Here is a 27604-nt window from a genome sequence, read left to right as displayed (position 1 = left end):
TGACACATACAGGTACTAGATCTACAGTATGCTTGCTACCTGCTGTGTTTTACATTTATACACACAGTATAGCCTACCTTACTTCCTATTTGCTCCATTCCCATCTGAATGCTGAAAAATAAAATATACGACAAGCAGCCAAGTCATCCAACCGCATACAGAGTCTCACCACAAGTGAATACATTACCCTGGCCCAGCCCTGTAACACATTAACCTTGACAATGCCACCGTAACATTGACAGAATGTTCTCTGTCCACCAGGTCACATCTCAAAGTGACGCCCTTCCCTTCGGTCCTGTGAATAATGCATGTGAGTTGGGGTGAGAAGGGGAGAGGAGCCGGGGAACTTCAGAGGCGATCCATAACCAGGAATAGCTGGAGTAGACTTACGGCACTCCCCCCCCCCCCCCCATAGCCATTGATTAAGTGTCACTTTGGCCGGTGGCGCTGAAACCGATTCCAAACAAAACAGACAACAGAAGCGGGTCTGGCTGTTCATACTCGTTAGCCCGTGATTGCGCTGCGGAGGGCCTGGATTGGAGGCAAGGTTATAAGACCTCCGTACAATGGAAATTAACACAGGCTGCTCATTCATATTTAAAATATGGATTGTTGCAAATAATAGTTTAATCAAGCCCTGCCTATCACCGAGTGTGTGCAGTAAGGGATTGCGGCGATACACAGAGTGACAGAACCTAATATAGGGGATTTGTCTGTGACAACTTTATCCATTAGCAAAGTCTCCTGCCTGTACTGTAGCAAAGCCGATTTGGAGCCCGGCGATGGTATCAGTGGGCATCAGGGAGGCGGCAGGACTCGGGGAGAGACAGATTTGCTGATGTGGAGAGATACTCTGGAGGTATAAGCACTCTGAAGTCTAAAAGGATTATTTACAAACTTGGTCACGGCTGGTACGGCTGTACACTTACATTTTCGGTTCAGATCCAAATTTCTCCAGACAGATACCACACCACAATAACCCCCAGCCCTGCTCCCCTCCACTTCCTACCTAAAAGGGGGAAGTCAGGTAAACCCTCAACTATAGCGCAAGTTTCAATAAAAACACTTTTCTGAGTGAAGATTGCAGAGGAAGGCTGCTGCTTATGTGCCTTATGTCGTCTTTCAAATGATTGCGCGCATCTCGTTGTTATACACCGAAAGTATGGTTTGACTTAATCTACCTCGTCCCCCAGAAAGGATTGAAGACGAGCATGCTCATCCCTAGTGTAACGATGTGCGCTGAGAGTTGGGAAACAAGTGCAGGGGGTGAGTGTTTTAATAAATAAACGCAACTTAACACGAAACAAGAACCACAAACAACACACAGACATGACACTAGAACAGAAACAATAACACCTGGGGAAGGAACCAAAGGGAGTGACATATATAGGGAAGGTAATCAGGGAGGTTAGTGAGTCCAGGTGAGTATGAAGACGCGCAGGTGCGCGTAACGATGGTGACAGGTGTGCGCCATAACGAGCACCCTGGTGACCTAGAGGCTGGAGAGGGAGCACAAGTGACACCCAGAATCTTTTCACGTGTTTGTTTTCAACAATTCCATAGTTAAGAACACTATAACAACATGGAAGAAAATGAAGTGCATTCTACAAGAATTAATATCACTCCCTAAAAACCTCAATCTTATGGAACAATCCTTTAATAGATTTTGAGAATTCACTGATAAATTGGCCCACATGGAAAACTAAAGGCATAGAAACAGTAAATTACATGGTAACAGGAAATATGTTTACTTCCATGACAGAATTAAATAGCAAGTTTGGACTGACACATGTAGACATTTTCAAATATATGCAACATCCGAGCAATGTCGAGGGAATCCTATTTGTGTAATGATGTGCGCCGAGAGTCGGAAAGCAAGTTCAGGGAGTTTAATACATTTAATATATAAATGAAACCAATGTCACACAAACAGTGCACCAACATGAGACAGATACAATGACGCCTGGGGAGTGACATATAAAGGACAGGTAATCAAGGAGGTGATGTAGTCCAGGTGAGTGTCATAATGCGTAATTACGAGTTACGATGGTGACAAGTGTGCGCCATGCCGAGCAGACTGGTGACCTAGAGGCCGGAGAGGGAGCACACGTGACAATTTGCCCCAGAAAAAGATACTCAAATGATAGGTAACGTATAAAATCTCTTAGAAAAAAATATTGGAATCAAGACTTAAAAATAACTGATATTGGCAAGGAGTGTTTTGAACATAACTAGTGAAATTACAGTTAACGAAAATGTAAGTTTAATCTAGTATAAACTAATGTATAGAATTTATTATTAAAAAGACAGATTTCACAACTTCTATCAGCACAACGGCAGAGTCATGTCTTAAGTGTAAAACTAGCAAGGACTCAATAATTCATGCCTTCTGGGAATGCCATGAAGTCCAAAAAGTTCTGGGTGGCGTTAGGAGGTTGGCTGTCAGAAGTTTTACAATGTAAATGTACTATTTATCCGTTTATCTGCATATTTCAAGGCATATGAGGGTGCGTGAAGATACCCAATAGGGTCGACCATACTTTTCTAGTCAATGACTTTAAAAAAACTTCTACTTAAAAACTGCAAATCAAATGATCCTCTATTACTACGACAGTGGATGAATCAAAGTATTATTATTTAAATATATAAAAAGTGTGGGCTATGGAAAATAATAGAACAGTCCAATTTAAGGCCATATGGCATAGAACACTGGAAGGTTCCAGAGGATGAAGGATGAGGGGGAGTGTGGTTATGAGACATACACAGTGGCGACCAGTCATTCAGGGCAGGTGGGGCTGAGCCCCACATTTTTAGCAAAAATAAATAAAATACATATTTATTTATAAAAAAAACATTTTGGGGGGGTGGGCTTGACTGTTTTGCATGTTATTTTGGCATTAATACGTGTCACACATCAGTTTGCAAACAATGTAAAAATCATATATATCATTGAGTTAATAAAGCCACATACAAACATGGTCTCTTTTTTGTTTTCTTGAGTAAGACAGCTCCAAAATGCAGGTGTTTCAGCCTAGCTCAGTGCTTTCTGTGGTGGTGGGGCAAGTCAGCAGAAAATACAGAGCGTTGCGCCGTGATTGGCTCAGTGTTCTGTCACTCACGGGGACTTTACGTCACTGCCAAGTGTAAGAGGAGACATTGAAAATTCTAGCCCTGTGGCTGCTGCCTTTGGATTGGACTGATCATGTCAACATCATACTTTCACAATCTTAGCTAGCAGTCATCATCATGAATCAAGTCGACAATCTACTGGCAAATCTTTTTTAATCCTTGCCATATGAAGAAAAATTATGAAGAGAAATTATAGGTAAAACGTATCGGTACTCATCAGCCATTTACAACAAGTTGTAAATTGCAAATTCAACGAGTGGTTTAAAAGGAATCAGTGACAGTGGCTGTGTAGTCCCAAATCTGGGATTAAGGGGCTCTTTTCCAAGTTTAAAATGATAAACATTCAACATTCGCCATGCTGTCAATGAAGCATGATTTGTGCCGCGGTCAAAACAACTGTTAACTTGACTTCAGTGAGTCAAGTGTTAACTCAGAGGACTGCCGCTACAGTTCTGACTTGGTGTACAGGGAGAGCACTGTAAGAACGGCCCATGTTCTGAATTCTGTTGCTGTACATTTAAAAAAATGCTGAACAAATAGTTATATTGACTAACGTTAAGTCCGTCCTATCTTGCTCTTTGTCTTAAATCAAAATTAAGGATGGCCTCTTATGCGCTTGTCCTTCCCTTATGTCTTAGTTCGTACATCTCAATTGTCATTAGAAACCACATTAGTTTAAGCAAGTCAGCCATCAGCTATGTTTTTTTTTAAAGGCAGTAAATGAGGCTGAATGAACTGTTTCGCTGCCAGACAAGACTCTGCTGTTAGCCAGGTGTAGCGGTGGTAAGATGTTGGGACTCTGCTGTCGGGACAGCTTTATGTAGGCCCTAACAGTTTGCGGGGACCATTTGTCACTGTTATAGTGCAATTAATGTATTGTTTAGTGTTGTGTTGTGACTTTGCTGGAATGCATTAACACTTATTTTTATTTTTTGACCCCACCAAGATTTACATGCTAAAATCGCCACTGGACATACGTATGGTTGTGGTAGGAACATGTGGGTCTGAGCAAGTGTGATGTCACTGATATATGGTTGTTATTGTTGAGAAAAATAAATCATACAAAAAAAAGAGATGATTCATTATACGTTTGTTATTGTTTGAGAAAAAGCAGGAAAAGATTCATTTCTATGCCTCCGGAGTCAGGTTCGAAGTGTTTGCAGTTATTTAGACACATTTGAGGCTCCCACGGACAGCTAAAACAGTGAACAGAACAGCTTTAATATTTTAAAATACAAAAGACATAGCCCATTAGCAAGAGATACATGTGCATCATTTAGCAGACACTCTTATCCAGATTAACTTACAGGAGCAATTAGGGTTAAGTGACTTGCTCAAGATTTGTTTTGTTTACCTAGTCAGCTTGGGTTACTGGTCCAATGATTTAAACCACTAGGCTACCTACAGTAGATAGGAGAAGTGAGTGAGTGAGTGAGTGAGTGAGAGAGTGAGAGAGAGAGAGAGAGAGAGAGAGAGAGGGATGGGGAAGTGTGAGAAGCCAGTGTACAGCATGATGTTATGAATTATATTTCTGTGCCTCCTTGAGATGTCAGAAGAGAAGAGGGGAGTCAGAATGAGTACACAGCATGCAGCGCACTCTCCATTCACGCTTATTAAAATCTGGAAACATATGATTCAATTTGCGAATGAAGGCAATGCCACCTAAATAATGTTAAGCACATCTAATCTCAGCTAAGACATGCTTGAACATGTTTTTCTTTTTAACAAAGCAGGACTAACCTTAATGCCAGCTCTGAAGCTCTGCATGCCTCCACTCCTTTCCCTTTTATTTTCAGGATCCATTTCCACATAACCGCATTAGGAAGTAATAATAAATACCCGGGTTTATTGGTACGTCCCAGGGGGAAGTCAAAATTCAACTTAGTTGGAGAAAGACGATGCAACAAAAGAGTGGGGGATCAGAGAGGGAGGCTTATCAGAGGCCAGAGTATTTCACATTCAGTTCTGATACTGAGGGAGAGAAATGGGTCATCGGAATAATAAGGACTATTTAGGTTCCTCACTTAAGTCACCAGAAATGTATTTAGGAAAACAAAGTGAGCAGAGCCACGAAACAAGCCCCTCCAAGGCCTCAATTTGTCTCTTTAAATGCCTTGTTTATTCTCTTTGGGCTTGTTTGTTTTTTAATCATCTGAATTATTTACATAAGTAACAGGGAGAGCCACTACTTGTTATGCAGAGGTAATAACGGAGCTACTGGTGTTTAGAACAGCAATCAACCACAATCAACTTTATTATCTTCGTCATCATCATCACAATCATCATCATGTAAATGTAATAGCTTTTGTCATCAACATGATATTAGTTGTTTTTCTTTGCACGCACAAAGCAAAAATCTGCATTGCAAGCAGGACTGGACTGTCAGCATGTCTGAAAAATAAGAATGCATCCTACATTTTCCAAAAAGAGCAAATCAACCAAATAATGGAGGCGTAAACAATGGGATTTTCTTGAAGGGTGTATATGAATGAGAAGACGTATATAGTCGTAAACTATAGGATTTTCTTGAAGGGTGTATATGAATGAGAAGACGTATATAGTCGTAAACTATAGGATTTTCTTGAAGGGTGTATATGAATGAGAAGACGTATATAGGCGTAAACTATAGGATTTTCTTGAAGGGTGTATATGAATGAGAAGACGTATATAGTAGTAAACGATGGGATTTTCTTGAAGGGTGTATATGAATGAGAAGACGCATATAGTCGTAAACAGCGTCTGTTTTTTCACATTAAATAAGATCCAGTCCATCTTTCTTTTTCACTATTTGCTGACACAAGTGTAAAATGAATCACTACTCCACCGAAAGCAAGGTTTTTTAAATTACTCCTCTTGAATATTGTGTGTGTGTGTGTGTGTGTGTGTGTGTGTGTGTGTGTGTGTGTGTGTGTGCGTGTGTATCTCTGTGTGTGTGTGTGTGTGTGTATCTGTGTGTGTGTGTGTGTGTGTGTGTATGTGTGTGTGTGTGTGTGTGTGTGTATCTGTGTGTGTGTGTGTGTGTGTGTGTGTGTGTGTGTGTGTGTGTATCTGTGTGTGTGTGTGTATGGTGCCGAATTGGATTGAAACCTAGTTCCCCCCAACTCCCTCTTCCTCCTCCTCCACTCCCAAATCTAATTCCCTGTGTGTGCGCACCAAGTCCCTTCAGTACAGGGTTGAATAGGGACATTTAAATCAATACCTGACTGTAGGACTTAGTGTTAGCATGAAGGCAGTCGTCATGCGTGTGTGCCTGTGACCACACACCTGCACACACAACTATAATATACCATCAAACACATTGTCTGCATTACTGCTTATTGTACAGCCGTGCTTTCGTATAGTATGTTGTACGTGATGTGCATAACAAACCATGCACACTACCATGCAAGATACAGTGCCTTGCGAAAGTATTCGGCCCCCTTGAACTTTGCGACCTTTTGCCACATTTCAGGCTTCAAACATTAAGATATAAAACTGTATTTTTTTGTGAAGAATCAACAACAAGTGGGACACAATCATGAAGTGGAACAACATTTATTGGATATTTCAAACTTTTTTAACAAATCAAAAACTGAAAAATTGGCCGTGCAAAATTATTCAGCCCCCTTAAGTTAATACTTTGTAGCGCCACCTTTTGCTGCGATTACAGCTGTAAGTTGCTTGGGGTATGTCTCTATCAGTTTTGCACATCGAGAGACTGAAATTTTTTCCCATTCCTCCTTGCAAAACAGCTCGAGCTCAGTGAGGTTGGATGGAGAGCATTTGTGAACAGCAGTTTTCAGTTCTTTCCACAGATTCTCGATTGGATTCAGGTCTGGACTTTGACTTGGCCATTCTAACACCTGGATATGTTTATTTTTGAACCATTCCATTGTAGATTTTGCTTTATGTTTTGGATCATTGTCTTGTTGGAAGACAAATCTCCGTCCCAGTCTCAGGTCTTTTGCAGACTCCATCAGGTTTTCTTCCAGAATGGTCCTGTATTTGGCTCCATCCATCTTCCCATCAATTTTAACCATCTTCCGTGTCCCTGCTGAAGAAAAGCAGGCCCAAACCATGATGCTGCCACCACCATGTTTGACAGTGGGGATGGTGTGTTGCTTTTACGCCAAACATAACGTTTTGCATTGTTGCCAAAAAGTTCCATTTTGGTTTCATCTGACCAGAGCACCTTCTTCCACGTTTGGTGTGTCTCCCAGTTGGCTTGTGGCAAACTTTAACCGACACTTTTTATGGATATCTTTAAGAAATGGCTTTCTTCTTGCCACTCTTCCATAAAGGCCAGATTTGTGCAATATACGACTGATTGTTGTCCTATGGACAGAGTCTCCCACCTCAGCTGCAGATCTCTGCAGTTCATCCAGAGTGATCATGGGCCTCTTGGCTGCATCTCTGATCAGTATTCTCCTTGTATGAGCTGAAAGTTTAGAGGGACGGCCAGGTCTTGGTAGATTTGCAGTGGTCTGATACTCCTTCCATTTCAATATTATTGCTTGCACAGTGCTCCTTGGGATGTTTAAAGCTTGGGAAATCTTTTTGTATCCAAATCCGGCTTTAAACTTCTTCACAACAGTATCTCGGACCTGCCTGGTGTGTTCCTTGTTCTTCATGATGCTCTCTGCGCTTTTAACGGACCTCTGAGACTATCACAGTGCAGGTGCATTTATACGGAGACTTGATTACACACAGGTGGATTGTATTTATCATGATTAGTCATTTAGGTCAACATTGGATCATTCAAAGATCCTCACTGAACTTCTGGAGAGAGTTTGCTGCACTGAAAGTAAAGGGGCAGAATAATTTTGCACGCCCAATTTTTCAGGTTTTGATTTGTTAAAAAAAATTGAAATATCCAATAAATGTCGTTCCACTTCATGATTGTGTCCCACTTGTTGTTGATTCTTCACAAAAAAATACAGTTTTATATCTTTATGTTTGAAGCCTGAAATGTGGCAAAAGGTCGCAAAGTTCAAGGGGACCGAATACTTTCGCAAGGCACTGTATATACTGTATTTATGGAAAGGAGGGGACAATTTTGGACAATCGATCTGATAAAATGTATTTGTAATTCTCTGAATTACCTGGAAATTCCCAAATAAACGATGATTGAAGTTATTCAATCACAACGTTTTATTAAGAAAAGTTTTAATTCCAAATCTTGATAGCTGTAAACTTGTTGATTGCTTTGTATGACTCTCTTTGATGGATGGAGAGAAATCTCTCTGTCATGACTGTCCTGTGAGGATCCTATCTGGTCGGATCAGCTTTTCAGTGGATGACTTCGGCCAGACCCCCTCTACCCCGCAGAGGGGTGAGGGGAGCTGGTGGGGGGGTTGACAGTTCACAACGTGTTGTAAATCAGGGATTAGAACTTTCAGCTATCTCCCTCTCCAAATTCACACAGGAATGTACATTTGTTCACAGACGTTTCCCTGTCGAAACTCTAATACGTTGTAAAGCGAATACTGGAACAATATTTATTTTTTAAATTTTTAAATTTTATTTTTTATAATATGTTTATTATTTTACAATAAAAAATCAAATAAAAAAGACAGTAATACTAACAATGACATTCATTGTACTGTTGAATGGGATGGCCAATTTAGAGGACAAAACAGAACTTAACTCACACATACACAAAATAAAACTAAATCCTATTAGGTGGTACATGTATATGAAGACAGCATATAGTCATTACAAGCAGTGTAGTTAAGCCAAAAATACATATTGAGTGGAGTACAGCACAGAGTAGCAGCAGATCGTCAACCCAGTTATGAAGCAGCACTAGACCATTTCTCCAGTATCGGCTGCCATATTTTGTAAAACATTGGACTTCTATTGGAGGTATTGTATCGAATCTTTTCCATATGTATTACATTCCCTAAATCCCGTAACCACATTTCAAAGGTAGGTACAGTCTCCAGTTTCCAAAATTGCATTATGGCTAACTAATTATGGCTGTACTCTTTGGCTAATAGAGTACAAAGAGAGACAGCTTTCCCTTCGTGGTTATTCCCATTAACTGTACCAAACAGAGCGGTCAATGGGTTTGGGGCGAGAACTCTATCAAAGGCTCTAGATAAGTAATCAAACATTAGAGCCCAGTAAACATGTAACTTAGGACATGTCCAGAATAAGTGGGTCAACGTCCCCTCATCATGCTTGCACCTCTCACACAGTTTTACTTTTGAGTAATGTAACCTGTGTATCACCTTAAACTGTACAAGGTTGTGTCTGGCATTCACTGAACTGTGGTTTATATTCCTGAGAGCTTCTACCCAGTCCTCATCTGAGATTTCTGACCCAAGTTCTTGTTCCCAAGCCCTTTTAATGGTGTCTGTGGATACCTCTATGTGGGACTGTAGCACATCATACAGTCTAGAGACCGACCCTTTTGAATGGGGTTTGACAAGGATCGAGCTGTCTAATGTAGGACTATTTGGCTTCATGCCATACTGTGGGATATGTGTCCTTACGAAATTCCTGATTTGGAGGTATCTGAAAAAATGTGTTGTTGGCATGTTGAACTTTCCCTGTAATTGTTGAAATGAAGCTAACTGACCATCTATGTATAGATTACCAATTGTTGTGAGCCCTTTCTCCCTCCACTGTGAAAACACCACATCATCCAATGCGGGGTGGAAAGCATGGTTCAGGCAAATCGGGCTGTCAATGTATACAGTGGGTATGTTAAGAAAATACCTAATCTGTTTCCAGATCCTAAGCGTATGACAAATGACTGGGTTAGAGTCATAAGTGGATTTTTTTCACATATGATGGGCTATTAACAAGTGCAGGGAGTGAGGAACGTTGACAGGAGGCCTGCTCAATCAAAAGCCATGCAGGCATATCCTTCTGTCTCATCGCAGGTAAACTTTCCCTCCAGAAAGCACAATGTTCAGATTAGCAGCCCAATAATACAGTTTAAAGTGAGGAAGGCCAAAGCCCCCCTCTATTTTGTACTTGCATAAATGCTTCTTTGAAATTCTGGCTGCCTTAAAAATGGAGTTACTATTGAATCCAGTTTCTTAAAATAGCTTTGTGGTATGAAATTGGGTAGACATTGGAAGAGGTAAAGAAACCTGGGTAGGACAACCATTTTAATAGCATATATACAACCAACCAAGGAGATAGGCAGAGTTTTCCAAAAATCTATATTTTGTTTAAGATGATATATTTTCATGTCCCAATTCGCTTTCAATAGCTGATCAAGGTCTCCTGTCACTACAATGCCAAGGCTTGTGAACTTGTCCATCACTGTTCTAAACGGGGTAGATTGCAGAAATTGCATGTCCACAGGCTGTGATATTGGCATCAACTCACTTTTTTGCCAGTTTATCTTGTAGCCAGAGAAGGAGCCAAATGTGTTCATCAAGTTAAGTAAGGGTGGAATATAAGTTTTAGGCTTGGACAAAAACAAAAGAACATTGTCTGCATATAGGGACATTTTGTGCTGTGTGTCCTTTATTTTAACAGAAGCTATATCGGCACATGCCCGAATGCGAGTAGCAAGGGGTTCCATGGCTATAGCGAAGAGAGCAGGCGAAATAGGGCACCCCTGTCGGCACCCCTTGAACAAGCGGAATGACTGCGACATTTCTTGATTGGTTACCACGGACGCCATTGGGTGTGCATAAATAATTCTTATCCAATTAATAAATTTGAGGGCAGAAGCTGCCCCCCTGTCTAGTTTAGGAAGTTCACATTCAGCGAGAAAGCGTTCCAGAGTTTGTGGATCAGTAGCATCGCATTTTGATTGGTATAGCTCTGAGTAAAACTGTGCAAAGCATTTATTAATATCCTGCGGATCTGTTACTATTTTACCCTTCTTGTCTTTTATTTTCTGAATAGCTCTAGATGCCTGTACATGCCTTAGCTGTCTTGCTAATAATTTATGTGGTTTGTCACCCAGTTCAAAATAACTTTGTTGCATTCTAGCAAGTAAAGAGCCCATCCGTTTCGAAAGGATAGTATTGTATTCATATTTTTTACTTTGTGATCTTCTCAAGGACTGTATACGAGGAATTCGTCCTAAAAACGTTCTCCTGTTCCCCTAACTCTCTTTCTCTCAGCCTAGTATTGGCGCGTTTCTTCCTCTCTGATGTATAAGAAATAATGTAACCTCTAATCACAGCCTTTAGAGATTCCCAAAGGGTGGAGTCGTCAACATCCCCCGTGTCGTTAGTTCCGAGGAAAAAGGCAATCTGCTCCTTCAAATACTGACAAAAAGCCTCATCTTTCAGCAGGTATGCGTCTAAGTGCCACGGTCGCCGACCTGTCGACATATTGTCGAGTTTCAGCACCATGGACACAGGAGAGTGGTCCGTAATTAGAATAGGGTGATAGGTAACCGACTCAGCTGCTGAAATTAGTTTGGAGTCCAACAAAAAATAGTCAATTCTGGAATATGATTTATGAACTGATGAAAAGAAAGAGTAATCCCTGTCTGTTGGGTGCGTCAGTCTCCAAATATCGACAATGTTAAGGTTTGTCATCAATGTATTCAGACAGACACTGGCATTTGATTGTTGAAGTGACCTTGATCGCTGTTTATCTAAAAGAGGATCTAACGTACAGTTAAAGTCCCCTCTAACAATAACACTTGTATCCGAGATATTTGGTATGTCCTTAAATACCCTTTGAAAAAATAATGAATCATCGAAGTTGGGTCCATATAAATTGGTTTCGAATTCAGTGTACAAGCCACAATAATATACCGACCATTAGGATCTGAAATCGAGGATGAGTAAACAAACGGAATGTTTTTCCTTATCAGGATTGCTACCCCTCTCGCTTTTGCATCAAAGTTAGACTGGTATATCTGACCGATCCAGCCGACTCGTAGCTTGGCCTGAGCGGAGCGTTTAATATGAGTTTCTTGAAGAAACACTATGTCAGCACCCAGTGATTTAAGATGAGAGAAAACCTTAGTTCGTTTCACCACATGCCCTAAGCCATTACAGTTCCAGCTGACTATCCTTATTCCACCTGGTCTACTCTGTGCTCTGTCACTATGTGGCATTTCTTATTTTAGAGCAAATTGTTGCTGTCATACAAAACTCAGAAGAAAAACGTTCCGCCGTGCGGGAGCTTGTCATGCCACCTGTACTAATAATAAACGTGAACATAAAACACATACCCCATCCCCCCTCCCGTCCCTTTACTGAGTGACTTCCCCAAACGAAGCACTCCTTGGCTAACACACAAACCTTAGGGTGTCTAGACATACAGCTTGAACTAACTCGTTGTCTATAGATGCTCCGCATATACGCTAATATTAAATAACACTTAACACTTAACTCTCACGTTAGGGGGTGAGTGGCGCTAAAACATGAGCCACAACATCTCACCAATCATAAGTCCCAAATTCTGATCTTCTAATCGAAAAGACATAGTCCGGAAATCCAAACACATTCCTGGCCTGTATTTGGTCATTTAGCCGGCTGACACAGCCATTCTGTATCCTCAGCCAGGGAGCTTGCTTGTCAAGAACAGATCGGCCTCTTTTGGGTTGTCAAACGTACGTGTTGATCCTTCGACTGTCACCTTAAACCGGGCTGGGAAGAGGAATCCATATCGGATGTTGGCCGCCCTTAATTTGTTGCGTACCTTATCATACTCTTTCCGTTGGTTCCTCACCTCCAAGGTAAGATCTGGGTAGAAAGACACCCTGGCTCCGTTGAAGTTAAGGGGGAACTTTTGACTAGCCAGCTTGAGGATGAGATCCCTGGTCTGGGGATAGTGCAGCCGTACAATGAATGGCCTTGGTGGCCCGCCCTTGGCCGGCTTCGTTGCCTGAGATCTGTGTGCACGGTCGATCAGGTTGGCCGTTTTGAAGTGTTCACTCCCCAGCAGGGCCGGTATCAGCTCCGAGACAAATTCAGTGGGTTTCCCTTTCTCAGTGTCCTCCTGGATGCCACATATTCGGATGTTCTGGCGACTTGAATGCGACTCGAGCATTTCCAGTCGGGCTTTCAGGGTTTTGTTGTCATTTTTGAACGTTGCGCACTGTTTCTCTATGTCCTGTAGCCTGGCCTCGTGATCGACTGTCGTCTGCTCAACCTCATGCACCCTTCTCTGAGTTGCCTTCACAGTTTCGGCCAAAGTCTCAATACTCTTTGAGATATCAGCCAACCTTGTGTCCACCTTCTTGCTTAGTGAGCTTATGGCAGCCAGTATGTCACTTTGCGTAGGCTCTGTGGGGAACTCTTGGAAGCTAGCCTCTTCAGCTAACTCCTCGTGGGTTGGCGACGTTGAAATTGGTTCGTTGTCTATCTCATTTAAATTATCTTGTTTAGCGCTCCCTTTTCTGGTGCCTTTTCCCTTTGTCATATTTGTTTGAAGTTATAGGTTGTGAGAGGTTAAGATAAATACTAATTTGTTTCAAAATGGAGCGGAGCTCTAGCAAAGCACGTCTACTCCATAGCACGCTCTCTAGCGCCCCCGGAACAATATTTCTAACATAGAACGTGGGGGGGGGGGGGGGGGGGGGGGGATGGTCAAAGGAGATCTAAAGAATAATAATGTTATATGGGTTGTTATTTTGTGATTTCATTAAAAATGTTATAAAGGAAATACTGTAACTTAAAGTATATACACTACATGTATGAAATCTCCATTCTCTACGTTGTGCATGAAATATGAAAAGATGATGTACGTATCTTTGTTAAGATATGGATGTGATTTTAGGAGCCATCAGAGATAACTTGTTTTCTATAAACTTTGCACAGTAAGTAACCACGCCCCGAGTGAGGTCAGAGAGCGTATCAGCCTGATGGAACCGTCCCTTTCGACCAGAGTGTATAAAAGGATTGGTAAAGAAATTAACATTCAGACCAGAGAGGCGTGTAGCTGCAGTCCCCGTGCAAAGTGATTTGAAATCTCAACACGAGGTAGAGACGATAAAGTCACCTCCCGGACCATCACTGGTTATGGCTGATTATCTGTCCCAAGTAAAGTATCTAGAAAAGCGAATTTAAGTGTGGCCATTCTACTACTCTTCAAACCATCATAGTCTACTACTCTCATCACCCCACTGAGAACCATTGATACGGCTGGCTAGCCTATCTTCAAAGAATAATCTTCCATAGCGAGTGGAAGCATAGTGGGCTCTGTAGTTCTGTTCAGGACTACACGATGGGTCACCGGATGCCGGGCGATGGCAGCAGAGAGCAACAGTAGAAGACACAGGGGGACCCCTTTTGAACAATCAGAGCCTTACAAGCTTGCAGCGGAAAAGCCCAACTCCTTTCCTAAGAAGGCCTGGTTCCGACAGCGATACACGGTAACCAATGCATTTACACGTAAATAAATTCATGATTTTATATGTATATGATTACTGTGAGAGTAGTTCTAAATGTACCAAAGTATTATGTCTCTGTCCCTCTCGACCCTCTCCGTGTCTCTTGTATCCGGCATATTGTGTCAGTCCACTAGGGACCTGTTTCTAATGTATTAAGTATGTGTGTTTATCCTGTGTTATCATTTAGTGAGCTAGTTGTCACGATCCTCGTACGAAGCAGACCAAAATGCAGCGTGGTATGTGTTCATGATGATATTTTAATTAAAGAAAGCACTGAACACTGAATACAAAACAATAAACGAAAAACGACCGTGAAGCCATATACCAAAATGTGCTGACACAAGCAACTAACATAGACATAGACAATCACCCACAACCCACAATGACAAAACAGGCTACCTAAACATGGTTCCCAATCAGAGACAACGACTAACACCTGCCTCTGATTGAGAACCATATCAGGCCAAACACAGAAACAGACAAACTAGACATCCAACATAGAACGCCCACTCAGATCACACCCTGACCAAACAAAACATATAAACATACAAAGCAAACTATGGTCAGGGTGTGACACTAGTAAATAAATAATTAAACCGATTGGTGTAGTACTGAATCATAAGTAAGGCTGGGAGTTTTTGCAGATTGCAGGAGGTTACGACTGTTCAGAATGATGATATGATACTTGGTTGTGATTAATACGTTGACTGTTTTATGGATGTGATAGGTAAAGACTTTAGAGTTTAATTCGGAAGACTCTTTAAACAACCGCTCACGTGGTGCCCAAAATCCTAATTAGTTCATTGTTAAATGATTAATTTAAATCGGGTTACAATTAAAGATAGTTAGTTGATTATATAAATATACCAGTCATCAGATGAATGGAAGTAAAGTCACGACATCTCTGTAGCGAACCAACGGGAATGCTTTGATAATGGGGGATGGTTTACAAATGAGTTGAGATGGGTAGATGCTAGTTGCTGTGTGAGTCAGGAAGGGTAAGTAACAGTGGTGAGTAATAGTTCAGTCACTAGTTCTAAAAAGCTTGTGGTAGGCTAGGGAGCCTTGACCATGGTTTGAAATGGATACACAAGGCTAGAGCATGCAGCACACTGCACTGGGGAAGTAGGAATACCATAGTGATCTTAGGCCTTGTGTATGGCCATGTCTTGGAAAGAACCTCCTGGCTGTACATCTTTTTACAAATGTGAAATTCACCAGTTCTGTGTGCTGCTAATAGGCAGTGAGAGCTGACTGGCACCATGGCAAAACAATCTGGGCTAAGCCCTGTCTCACCGTCCCTCAGGTCTCCCCAAAGCTCTGTCGGCAGGCCAGCCTTCCCTTCCTCCAGGTTGATTGAGCATCGCTTTGCCACTAGAAATCCAATAGCGATTTACACTAGGTCTCCAAAATGGCATTCTGCGGCTCATAAAGCCTGGCTACAGTACTAAAGCCTTATTAATGAATGCATTAGCTGCAACACATCCCTAGAGCTTCAAAATGGGGGACAGAAGAGGACGAGAGGAAAAAGGAGGTGGAGAGGAGCGAGTGTCTGGAATTGGGAGAGAGCTAGGGGGGAGAAGGGAGAGAACTATGAGTCATCTTACCCGGTTTGTGGAAAGGGGTTGAGGAGCAGGAGGCAAATCCACATGCCTGACACAAATACTGCAAGTTTCCGGAGAGTGGCAGCCATCTCAAACTACGGCCCAAAACCCTGCAGAAAAGAGAGGAAGAAGAAAAGATTGGTGATGCAGTAACACCTCAGATCAATATGCATCTCCAGGCCTGGAAAGCAGAACGCACCGTCTAATAAACACATCATTCACTGGCAGGTGTGCTAAAGGAACCTGGATCTAAATGGATTGCCTGATGACTAGCTTTTGTCACACAGACACACAGACAGGCAGACAGTTTTCCTCAATGGCCGTAACGACAGAGAGATGTTGAAAAGACTGTAAACAGCTTTAAAGAACAATAAGTGCTGCTATGAAGAACACACATGACGTAAGCCAAAATGCTTTGAGTTGATATACAGTATATTCCGAAAGTATTTAGACCCCTTGACTTTTTCCATATTTTTTTACGGTACAGCTTTAATATAAAATTGATTTAAAAAACATTTTCTGATCAATCTACACACAATACCCCATAATGACAAATAAAAAATTGTGTTTTTGAAATGTTTTCTAATTTATAAAAAATAAAACACTGAAATATCACATTTACATAAAGTATTCAGACCCTTTACTCAGTACTTTGTTGAAGCACCTTTGGCAATGATTACAGCCTGAGTCTTCTTGGGTATGATGCTACAAGCTAGGCACATCTGTATTTGGGGAGTTTCTCCCATTATTCTCTGCAGATCCTGCCAAGCTCTGTCAGGTTGGAGGGGGAGCGTCACACAGCTATTTCCAGGTCTCTCAAGAGATGTTCGATGTTCAAGGACATTCGGAGACTTCTCCCGAAGCCAGTCCTGCGTTGTCTTAGCTGTGTGCTTAGGGTTGTTGTCCTGGTGGAAGGTGAACCATGGCCCAGTCGGAGGTCCATAGTGCTCTGGAGCAGGTTTTCATCAAGGATCTCTCTGTACTTTGCTCCGTTCATCTTTCCCTCGATCCTGACTAGTCTCCCAGTCCCTGCTGCTGAAAAACATCCCCACACCTTGATGCTGCCACCACCATGCTTCACCATAGGGATGGTGCAGGGTTTCCTCCAGACGTGATGCTTGGCATTCAGGCCAAATTGATGAAATCTTGGTTTCATCAGACCAGAGAATCTTGTTTCTCATGGTCTGAGAGTCCTTTAGGTGCCTTTTGGCAAAGTGTGCCTTTTACTGAGGAGTGGCTTCCGTCTGGCCACTCTACCATAAAAGCCTGATTGGTGGAGTGCTGCAGAGAAGGTTGTCCTTCTGGAAGATTCTCCCATCCCCACAGAGGAAATCTGGAGCTCTGCCAGAGTGACCATGGGATTCTTGGTCACCTCCCTGACCAAGGTCCTTCTCCCCCGATTGCACAGTATGGCCAGGCGGCCAGCTCTAGGAAGAGTCTTGGTGGTTCCAAACTTCTTCCACTTAACTTTTCTTCCATTTAACCATTTTTCTTGGGGACCTTCAATGCTGCAGAAATGTTTTGGTACCCTTCCCCAGATCTGTGCCTCGACACAATCTTGTGTTGGAGCTCTATCGACAATTCCTTCAAGCTCATGGCTTGGTTTTTGCTCTGACATGGACTGTCAACTGTAAATAGATAGGTGTGCCTTTCCAAATCATGTCCAATCAATTTAATTTATCATAGGTGGACTCCAATGAAGTTGTAGAAACATCTCAAGGATGATCAATGGAAACAGGATGCACCTGAGATCAATTTTGAGTCTCATAGCAAAGTGTCTAAATACTTATGTAAATAATGCATTTCTGTTTTTAATTATGGGGTATTGTGGGTAGATTGATGAGGACAATGTTGTATTTGACCCATTTTAGAGTAAGGCTGTAACGTAACAAAATCTTGAAAAAGTCCAGTGGTCTGAATACTTTCCAAATGCACTGTATATAGTATGAAACTATAGATTGTTAGTAATGGAAGCTTTGGGCCTTCCAACCATGGTAAATGCCAAAGCTCTTCAACGGTTAGTAGGTATAGTAACCTACCCCATTGGGATTTAACCTTTGTAGTCACCTTGCTTGCTTGTGAATACTGTAGTACTAAGTCCTGCTGAGATTGATGACAAACATAATCTTTACTGTCAGCTCTGAGCAACTCATGTTTCAGATGCAATGAAGACAAAACTAATATGAATATTTTAGCACTTGGAGACAGTGGAGGTAAACATGGACTCGCCAACAACAGCAAATTATTCAAATTACAGATGAAACAAGTCCAATGTGTTTCCTTGCTGCACGAGCCAAAAGCAGTGAAGACAAGGGAATTTATTTGCTTTTCTGCCCAATATGCAGCAGCACAACATCTATGGAGCATAAATACTGAGTAATTTGTCTCACCCAGGCAGCAGGCTACTGTCACGCCCTGATCTGTTACACCTGTCCTTGTGCTTGTCTCCACCCCCCTCCAGGTGTCGCCCATTTTCCCCCATTATCCTCTGGGTACTAATACCTGTATTCTCTGTTCGTCTGTTGCCAACTCATTTTTTTTCGTTAAGCCTACCAGCGGTTTTCCCTCTGTTCCTGTCATTGATTGTTCCTGGTTTTGACCTTTTCTGCCCGCGCTGACCCTAAGCCTGCCTGTTGTCCTGTACCTTTGCCCCACTTCTCTGTATTATCGTCCCCTGCCTGCCTTGACCTGTCGTTTGCCTGCCCCTGTTGCTGTAATAAACATTGTTACTTCTACACAGTCTGCATTTGGGTCTTACATGAATCCTGAGTATGAACTGGCCATGACTGACCCAGCAGACTTGGACCAGCTCTGCTATGCCATCTCCTCCCAAGGAGCCACCATTGGTAAGTATGAGGAGTTTCCAGGTCACAGCTGAGCATTGGACATTTTGCGGGAGCAAGTCTGTGGGTTAACTACTAGGCAGCCTACCACGACAGTAACTTCTCAGCCCCTCAGTAACCTGGTAGGTAGCGGTGCCTTCACCCTGGATTCCCAGGAACCCCGCTTACCTCCCCCGGAGTGCTTTGATGGAGAATCGGGCACCTGTCAGGCGTTTCTCGCTCAGTGTTTCCTCGTCATGGAGCTACAGCCTTCCTCCTTCCCCTCGGACCACTCTAAGATAGCGTACTTCGCTGATGTCCGGGAGGGCCCTCGCCTGGGTTACGGCCATTTGGGAACAACAGTCAGCTATTTGCTTCAGTATGGAGGTATTAGTGGCGGAGGTGAAAAAAGTTTGAGGCTCCAGTGTCCGGGAGAGAGGCTGCCCGGAAGTTACTCCAGCTTCGGCAGGACTCCCTCAGTGCAGCAGACTATGCTGTGGAGTTCCACATGCCAGCAGCGGAGGGTGCCTGGAAGCACTGTTTGACACGTTTCTGCACGGATTATCGGCAGAAGAAAGGGATGAGCTACCACCCGATCTCGACTCACTCATCGCTTTAACCACACGGATCGATGGTCGGCTACGGGAACGTAAGAGGGAGAAGAGGTCTGATTGTGGTCCCAATTGCTCACTCAAGGATCCCACCTTGCATCTGAGGAGCTCTGGAAGTTCCTGGCGTCTACGTCCCAGAGAGGATCCGAGCATACCCAAGTTCCTCCAAGATCCTCAGACTGCCAATTCACGTTTTCCCAAGCCGATGCAGGACTAGGCTGTCTCCTGCCAAACGCGTACACAGACTTGACACCCAGAGTTGTCTGTATTGCGGTACTGCCAGTCATTTTATATCTACCTGTCCTTTCAAGAGACCTATCTCATTCGTTGGAGTGAATACACTGGTGGGTCTTAAAGATAATTGTTCTTCTCCCCTTACTCGCCCCCCTCTCCATGCCACCCTTTTGTGGGGTGACCAGTCCAAGTCTCTCCAGGTACTCATCGAATCGGGCGCCGATGTGTCTTATAGATGTTACTTACCTCAGAGCTGGGCATCCCCACTCAACCCCTCTCCATTCCTATGGATGTTAGAGCGCTGGACGGGCGCTTTCTAGGCCAGGTCACCCAACATACCACCCAATCAACATATGAGTGTCAGGGAACCACAGCAAGACGATCCAATTCCTTCTAGTTGAGCCTCTGAAGGTTCCCGTGGTATTGGGATTCTCTTGGCTCCAGCGACACAATCCCTCTATTGACTTGGCTACTGGTGCCATCATGGGTTTGAGCCCCTCCTGCCACACTCATTGTCTGAAGTCAGCTCTGCCTGCCCCGGGACGTCTTCCTGGGAGCTTGGAAATTGCCCCGGACCTCTACGCCAGCCCTGCAGAGTACCAGGACCTCTGGGAGGGGTTCAGTAAGGCCTGGGCCACTTCGCTTCCTCAGCACCGACCGGTATCCAAGAAGGTGAAGCCTGAGGCACTGGAATGCCCCTATAGTGCTGTGGCTACACCCCTGGAAGCCGAGACCTTTCTCCCCGCTCCAAGATCATTAGCCCCGATGCTGTTCGTCCTCTGTTGCTCCGTACCCTCTGTATGTTTCCTACCTTTTGTGTCTAGAGTTAAAACCATGTCTTACTGCCCCTTGTCTCCTGTTTCCAGGCCACCCCTCTCCCCCGTCTCATCGGCGGCTGAACGGTGTACATAGTGAGACGTCTCTTGAAGGTTCAACCTCGGAGCAGGGGATTCCAGTACCTGGTTGACTGGGAGGGTTATGGCCCGGAGGAGAGGTGTTGGTTCTCCGCTAGGGACATCCTGGACCCAGGCCTCATCTCTAAGTTCCAGCGCTGGCACCGCGCTCAATCAGGTATGCGCCCAGGTAGGACGCCAAGTGGCATCCCTAGAGGGAAGTGGGTAGTCACACCCTGATCTGGTTCACTTGTCCTTGTGATTGTCTCCACCCCCCTCCAGGTGTCGCCCATTTTCCCCATTATCCCCTGGGTACATATACCTGCGTTCTCTGGTTGTCTGTTGCCAGTTTGTTTCATCAAGCCTGCCAGGGTTTTTCCCTCTGTTCCTGTCGATTGATTGTTCCTGTTTTGACCTTTTCAGCCCACCCTGAGGTTGCCTGACGTCCTGTACCATTGCCCCACTACTTTGGATTACCGACCTCCGCCTGACCTTAGCCTGCCTGCCTGCCATCCTGTACCTTTGCCCGACTACTCTGGATTATTGACCCCTGCCTGCCTTGACCTGTCGTTTGCCTGCCCCTGTTGCTGTAATAAACATTGTTACTTCTACACAGTCTGCATGTGGGTCTTACCTGAAACATGATAGTTACAGCATTCGGTTCCTGTGTTTTCCCCTCCAAAGGTTAGTTTCTAAAGCTGCTGTTATTCACCCATTTCGTCAGACACACCAACAGTGTAGGAGATTTGTAAGGATTAATACTGGAATCACCCACACATGCATAGAGTATGAACAAACATAAATAATGTAATGACTGAGGCACCTGGCAACAAGACAAAAAAGCAAAGTCTGGGGAATAGCTCTGAAAAATCCCAAGAAACGGCATTTTATAAATGTCACAACATAAATACTGCGTTGCTTACAAGGTAAATGTAAACGGGTGGGTCTTTTTGGAAAAACAACCCAAAAGCAACGAAGGTAAGAGGTTATCCAAAGCAAAGGGACTGATGGGATATGCAGCAGATTCTAGCTCGAAATTACATGCATCTCATCAGTCATCACTGTGTGTGTGAGACAGAGAAAGAGACAGAGAGGGGGGTGGGACAGGAGGGAAGAAGAGGGGAGGAGTGGGTGTGTGGGGGAGAAGTGGAGACAGAGAGGAGGGGGGCAATGCAGTTATTACTACTCTTTGAGATGGGGGAAGTAGAAGCAGCATGGTAAATACAAAGTCCTTCATCTACCCTATTGATCTGTTCTAGTTTTAATTTCTTCTCCCTGAGATTCTGGCACCGGTGCAAAGCCTTTAGACTTCTTTACACTGTAAAAATAAGAAGTGACTTCTAAGAAGGTGGTTAAGTGTTTATCTGATATTTCATGTTCTGTGTCTACAGAACTCTGATCATAAGATTAGCTGTTGACATATTCCTTCATGACAAAGCAAACAGGGAAGCCACATACTGTCACAAACCTCCTCTACAAAGTATATATAATTCAACACTGAGTGCTTTCTGACACCTCTTCATTTTCTGAGGGTGTGAACAAATCTGCCTTGGTATGTGCAATCTTGCCAAATAGCGGCAAGGCTCAATTCTCTAAACCGTGTGTGTGTGTGCACATATTACCTCAATTACCTTTGACTAACCGGTGCCCTGCACATTGACTCTGTACCGGTACCCCATGTACTGTATATAGCCTCGCTATTGTTATTTTACTGCTGCTGTTTAATTATTTGCTACTTTTATTTTCTATTTTATTTTCAAAGTTTTTCTTAACTTCTTAAAGCATTGTTGGTTATGGGCTTGTAAGTAAGCATTTCACTGTAAGGTCTCAACCTGTTGTATTTGGCGCATGTGACAAATACAATTTGATTTGATATGAGTACATGTCGGAAAAAAAATAGACATCTCCCTGCCGGCGCCTGTCAAACCATCAGAGCAAAAGGTCAAAAACCTCAGCTCGCTTTATCTCCATGGCCAGGTGTCAATAGTCAAATAGCAGCGGGGCCGGCTTTCCTTCAGAGCTCCACGGCCACGTACGGAGGACAAAGTAAGATAAATGTTTATCTAAACGACCCGTCATTAAAAGACGTGCCTTTTGTGACTGTGTCATCCCCTCTGAGGTGCTTTAAGAGGATAGGGAACATTGAGGAAGCAGGGCGTCTCGGCATCAGACCCCTGTCCTCTCACTGTGGCTCTGCTGTGTGGATCCTTAGTTGTCTGGTTACAGTTTGACATCCCACCCCGGTTCTCACAATGCAGGCTCTGTGGGTCAGTGTTGGCCTGGTCACTGGTCAGCATCACACCCCTGTTCTCACACCATGGCTCTGCTCTATGGGTGGTCAGTGGAGCGCATACAGCTAACTGCTTACAGCAGCTGTGTCTTGGTTTCCAGCCTCTCCCCGTTTTGCATTGATGAGAGTGAGATCCTCATCCCATCCTCCCCATCCCTTCGCCGCTTTACAGATCGAGGAACAAACACAGATCTTCCTCAAGGAAATAGGAATGTTCTCTGTTACGAGGGGTAGGGAACACAAACGATCTGAGGAAGGGTCAACAGACGTGAGATGTTAATGATACGAGTGCTCAGTCAGGATGCGTCTCTTCAGGTCTGTTCCTTCTCCTTCACCACATGTGCCTATGTTCCTGATGACTGCACTCTTCATGTGCTGAAAGACTTTAGAAGGGCATCCCCAATCTTCATTCCAGCTGACCACCGAATGACTTTGTTTAATTGTTCTCTCTCTCAGCGTTTTTGTTTAAATTAATGGGCCTATATTACGACTAATTCTGGATCGTTAGCCATCAGAGATTTTATGTTACTCATAAAAGCCGCAGGATGCCAGCCCTCCAGAGCCAGAAATAACATTTCCCTGCCCTTTAATGTCTGACAGAAAATTGTGTCTGCTAATGTCATGATATCTACTGCTGCCTATTTAAGCAAGTCCTGCTCGCATCGAGGTCATCATCTCACATAATTTATATTGAAGAGTCTTAAATGTAATTTCTATTTTTATCTCTAGTCTAAGACAAGGTAGCTGGGTGCTTCAGTGACTAAAGTGAACAATCGACCTCAGCCTTTCCAGACATAAAAAGCAAGACCTTTTTTAGGGGTTCACAGCAAAGATTTGAAACGTATTGTCATTCTCAGAATTGTAAAAACAAAAGATATATATACAGTTGAAGTCTGAAGTTTACATACACCTTAGCCAAATACATGTAAACTCAGTTTTTGACAATTCCTGACATTTAATCCCTATTTAGGTCAGTTAGGATCACCACTTTATTTTAAGAATGTGAACTGTCAGAATAATAGTAGACAGAATGATTTATTTCAGCTTTATTTCTTTCATCACATTCCCAGTGGGTCAGAAGTTGGCATGCTACCAAAAATTAATTGAGTGTATTGCCTTTAAATTGTTTAACTTGGGTAGCCTTCCACAAGCTTCCCACAATAAGTTGGGTGAATTTTGGCCCATCCTCCTAACAGAGCTGGTGTAACTGAGTCAGGTTTGTAGGCCTCCTTGCTCGCACACGCTTTTTCAGTTCTGCCTACAAATGTTCTATGCGATTGAGGTCAGGGCTTTGTGATGGCCACTCCAATTCCTTGACTTTGTTGTCCTTAAGCCATTTTGCCACAACTTTAGAAGTATGCTTGGGGTCATTGTCCATTTTTATTTATTCAGACCAGAGGACATTTCTCCAAAAAGTACGATCTTTGTCCCCATGTGCAGTTGCAAACCGTAGTCTGGCTTTTTTATGGCGGTTTTGGAGCCGTGGCTTCTTCCTTGCTGAGCGGCCTTTCAGGTTATGTCGATATAGGACTCATTTTACTGTGGATATAGATAATTTTGTACCCGTTTCCTCCAGCATCTTCACAAGGTCCGTTGCTGTTGTTCTGGGTTTGATTTGCACTTTTTGCACCAAAGAAGTTCATCTCTAGGAGACAGAATGTGTCTCCTTCCTGAGTGGTATGACGGCTGCGTGGTCCCATGGTGTTTATACTTGCGTACTATTGTTTGTACAGATGAACGTGGTACCTTCAGGCATTTCGAAATTTCTCCCAATGATGAACCAGACTTGTGGAGGTCTACATTTGATTTTCTGAGGTCTTGGCTGATTTCTTTAGATTTTTCCAAGATATCAAGCAAAGAGGCACTGAGGTTCACCTCCAATTGACTCAAATGATGTCAATTAGCCTATCAGAACCATGACATGACATCATTTTCTGGAATTTTCCAAGCTGTTTAAAGGCACAGTTAACTTAGTGTATGTAAACGTCTGACCCACTGGAATTGTGATACAGTGAATTATAAGTGAAATAATCTGTCTGTAAACAATTGTTGGAAAAATTACTTGTGTCATGCACAAAGTAGATGTCCTAACCGACTAGCCAAAACTATAGTTTGTTCACAAGAAATGTGTGGAGTGGTTGAAAAAAGAGTTTTAATGACTCCAACCGGAGTGTATGTAAACTTCCGACTTCCACTGTATTCATTTTGACATGGTCAAATAACTCAAGCATAGATTGGTAACCTTTTCTAATTCACCACACAGAAACTAGAGGCCATGAATAACTTGGTCAAAAAGAATAGGACCGACTGGCTTATAGTTGGTGCTGTTATAAGCAGTCTCACTTAAAACCTCAACCTTCGCACCGTTTGACCTAGAGACTTGAAACTTTGTTCGTACGTGTCTTCTCAATCTGAACAAATTTGCCTCAAGGACCCAAAAGTTCCGTCAGGATAGATTTTCCTCCATCTTGGACATTTTGGTAAACTTTTGAAAAACGTATTCTCATGAATCATAAGTCCAAATAACACCAAACACCGGTATGTAGGCTCATAGTACATCTCTTAATTTAGGGATTGGTTAAGAGATTAAGAGATGGCTGAGTTATTGATTTTTTTACGTGTCAATTTAAATCCTTTCTAAATCCAAACTGGCTTTTCAGCAGCCTACTAAGAGAGGCACATCCAATGTTCAAAAGGGGTCTGTTTGCCGTTTTACAGATTAAAACCAACCATTTCTGGTGTATTGACAATGGAACCCTGTTTAAAGTATCCTCCCTTTTAAATGAAGCCATACTGAGTTGGTTACAATTCCAATTTCATCCTCCAGAAGAGGCAGAACAAATATTAAAGCAAATAATATGGCCAAACTCCCAATGTACTGATGGAGGAAAGACCAATTTTCTTGGAAACAATGTACGAGGAAGGTATCATGTTTATGAATTACATTGTAAATAAGGATGGCCAAATGATGTCGCTCAAGTAATTAACAAAGGTGTATGGAGATATAAAAGTATAACCATCTCATCTCAGCTCTGCCACAAAAATGGAAGAGGCAATTACTCAAAAGAGAAAGGAATGAATTGGTTTGTCTGCCTCCAATGAAAAACCATGCATGGCTAAAAATGACTAGTATAAATCGTAAAACGTATCAGTTGCACTTAAGGCTGAGAGGTTTGACAAGTTTCCTGCACAAAATTGAAGATAGTTGGGAACAGATTTGTCATGTCCCAATACCATGGCACCAGGTGAACGAACTGATATCCAAAACAACAATTGACGCATCAAATCTAATTATTTTTCAAATTTAAACTATTATATAAAATGATCGTCGCAAAAAAGAATGCTCAATATATGGGGTATTGAACAATCAGCCCTGTGTAGACTGCCACAAGGAAACAGAATCAGTAGATCATCTCGTTTGATACTTTCCTTCGGTGGCTCGCTTTTGGTTTCAGGTCCAGGAGGGGTTGTGTAAGTCCTAACGTCGGATGGACCTGTAAACAGTACTGTTAGGACAATCAATCAATGGGAAATATGATTATACTCTTAGGAAAAGTATTTCTTTTTTTGGACAATCTCTGTAGAAATGTTACAAATACAGAGATTCAAGAACCTCGTAAGACATCGCAGTAAACTAGAAGGATGTATTGCAAAAGGAATTAGTCAAATGGGAGTGTACTGGGAAAGATGGGTTAGTATGTGGGCAGGGTTGGAATTAAGATTGATTGATTGGCCAATACACTTGGAATCCAAGACGATTTGTAAATATATATATAGTCCCAGTCAAAAGTTTGGATATTCCTACTCATTCAAGGGTTTTTCTTTATTTGTACTATTTTCTACATTGTCGAATAATAGTGAAGACATCAAAACTATGAAATAACACATATGGAATCATGTAGTAACCAAAAAAGTGTTAAACAAATCAAAATATATTTTAGATTCTTCAAAGTAGCCACCCTTTGCATTGATGACAGATGAGTTCAAAGTCAGCCACTCTACACCACTAGATGGCACCATATCACACCAGGGCAAAAAGAACTGAACTCATGGACATGAGGCCATGAAATTTGGTATGTAAACCTCATGTACTTGTCCTTAGAAGCTGTGTGAATATAAAGTCACTGCAACCATAGATGGCTGCACCAGACCAGTTGGTGGCACCATAGAATGCTAGAGCAGTAACTATTGATCAAGTCATTCGTCTGCATCATTTAAATTTAACATTCATTTGCATGAAACAATTTGAAATATTGTGATTAGTATTGCGCAGTCAGCGTATTACAGCTGTGAGTGTGTATTGAGGTATTTTGGAAGACTAATGTGGAGTGTACCAACTGAGATTTAAGTCATTTACACAAACAGATTTAGACAAAATAAAGTCTCAGAATTCAAAGATGACCACCATATACAAATGCACTAATATTTCACAAATCCTAACATAAACCATTAGTTAAATTGACCCAATAAATGGCAATAAACTTAATACATGAAATAATGACTTTAAGAATGATTACCTGCTGCATTCAAAGATAACCAACCTACAGCACTAGACTAAATTTAACTTGTGTCGTCCTTGTGCTATTAACAGATAAACATGGTAATGCTTTCACAGACTTAACATAAGGGAAGATAGCAAGAACTATATCATGTTGTAACTATGTAAGGGATTATAAACAAAATGGTAAATGTAATCTGTTACATTACCAGCAAAATATT

The 27604-nt window shown here is 42.5% G+C and overlaps 1 protein-coding gene across 1 annotated transcript in view; it reads right to left on the bottom strand.

Annotated features, from left to right (window-relative positions):
* Nucleotides 1-27604, bottom strand: part of LOC110533955 (gamma-aminobutyric acid receptor subunit alpha-3-like) — a 158259-nt gene that overhangs the window by 105789 nt on the left and 24866 nt on the right. The window contains exon 2 of the mRNA XM_036990375.2: nucleotides 16039-16145. Within this exon, the coding sequence (XP_036846270.1) occupies nucleotides 16039-16124 (86 nt within the window). The 5' untranslated portion in view covers nucleotides 16125-16145. The remainder of the gene's footprint in view (nucleotides 1-16038; nucleotides 16146-27604) is intronic.

This window comes from Oncorhynchus mykiss, chromosome 10, assembly GCF_057628025.1.
Source record: "Oncorhynchus mykiss isolate SJ-2025 chromosome 10, ASM5762802v1, whole genome shotgun sequence".
Lineage (NCBI taxonomy): Eukaryota > Metazoa > Chordata > Actinopteri > Salmoniformes > Salmonidae > Oncorhynchus > Oncorhynchus mykiss.
This window is presented reverse-complemented; position numbering and strand designations above follow the sequence as displayed.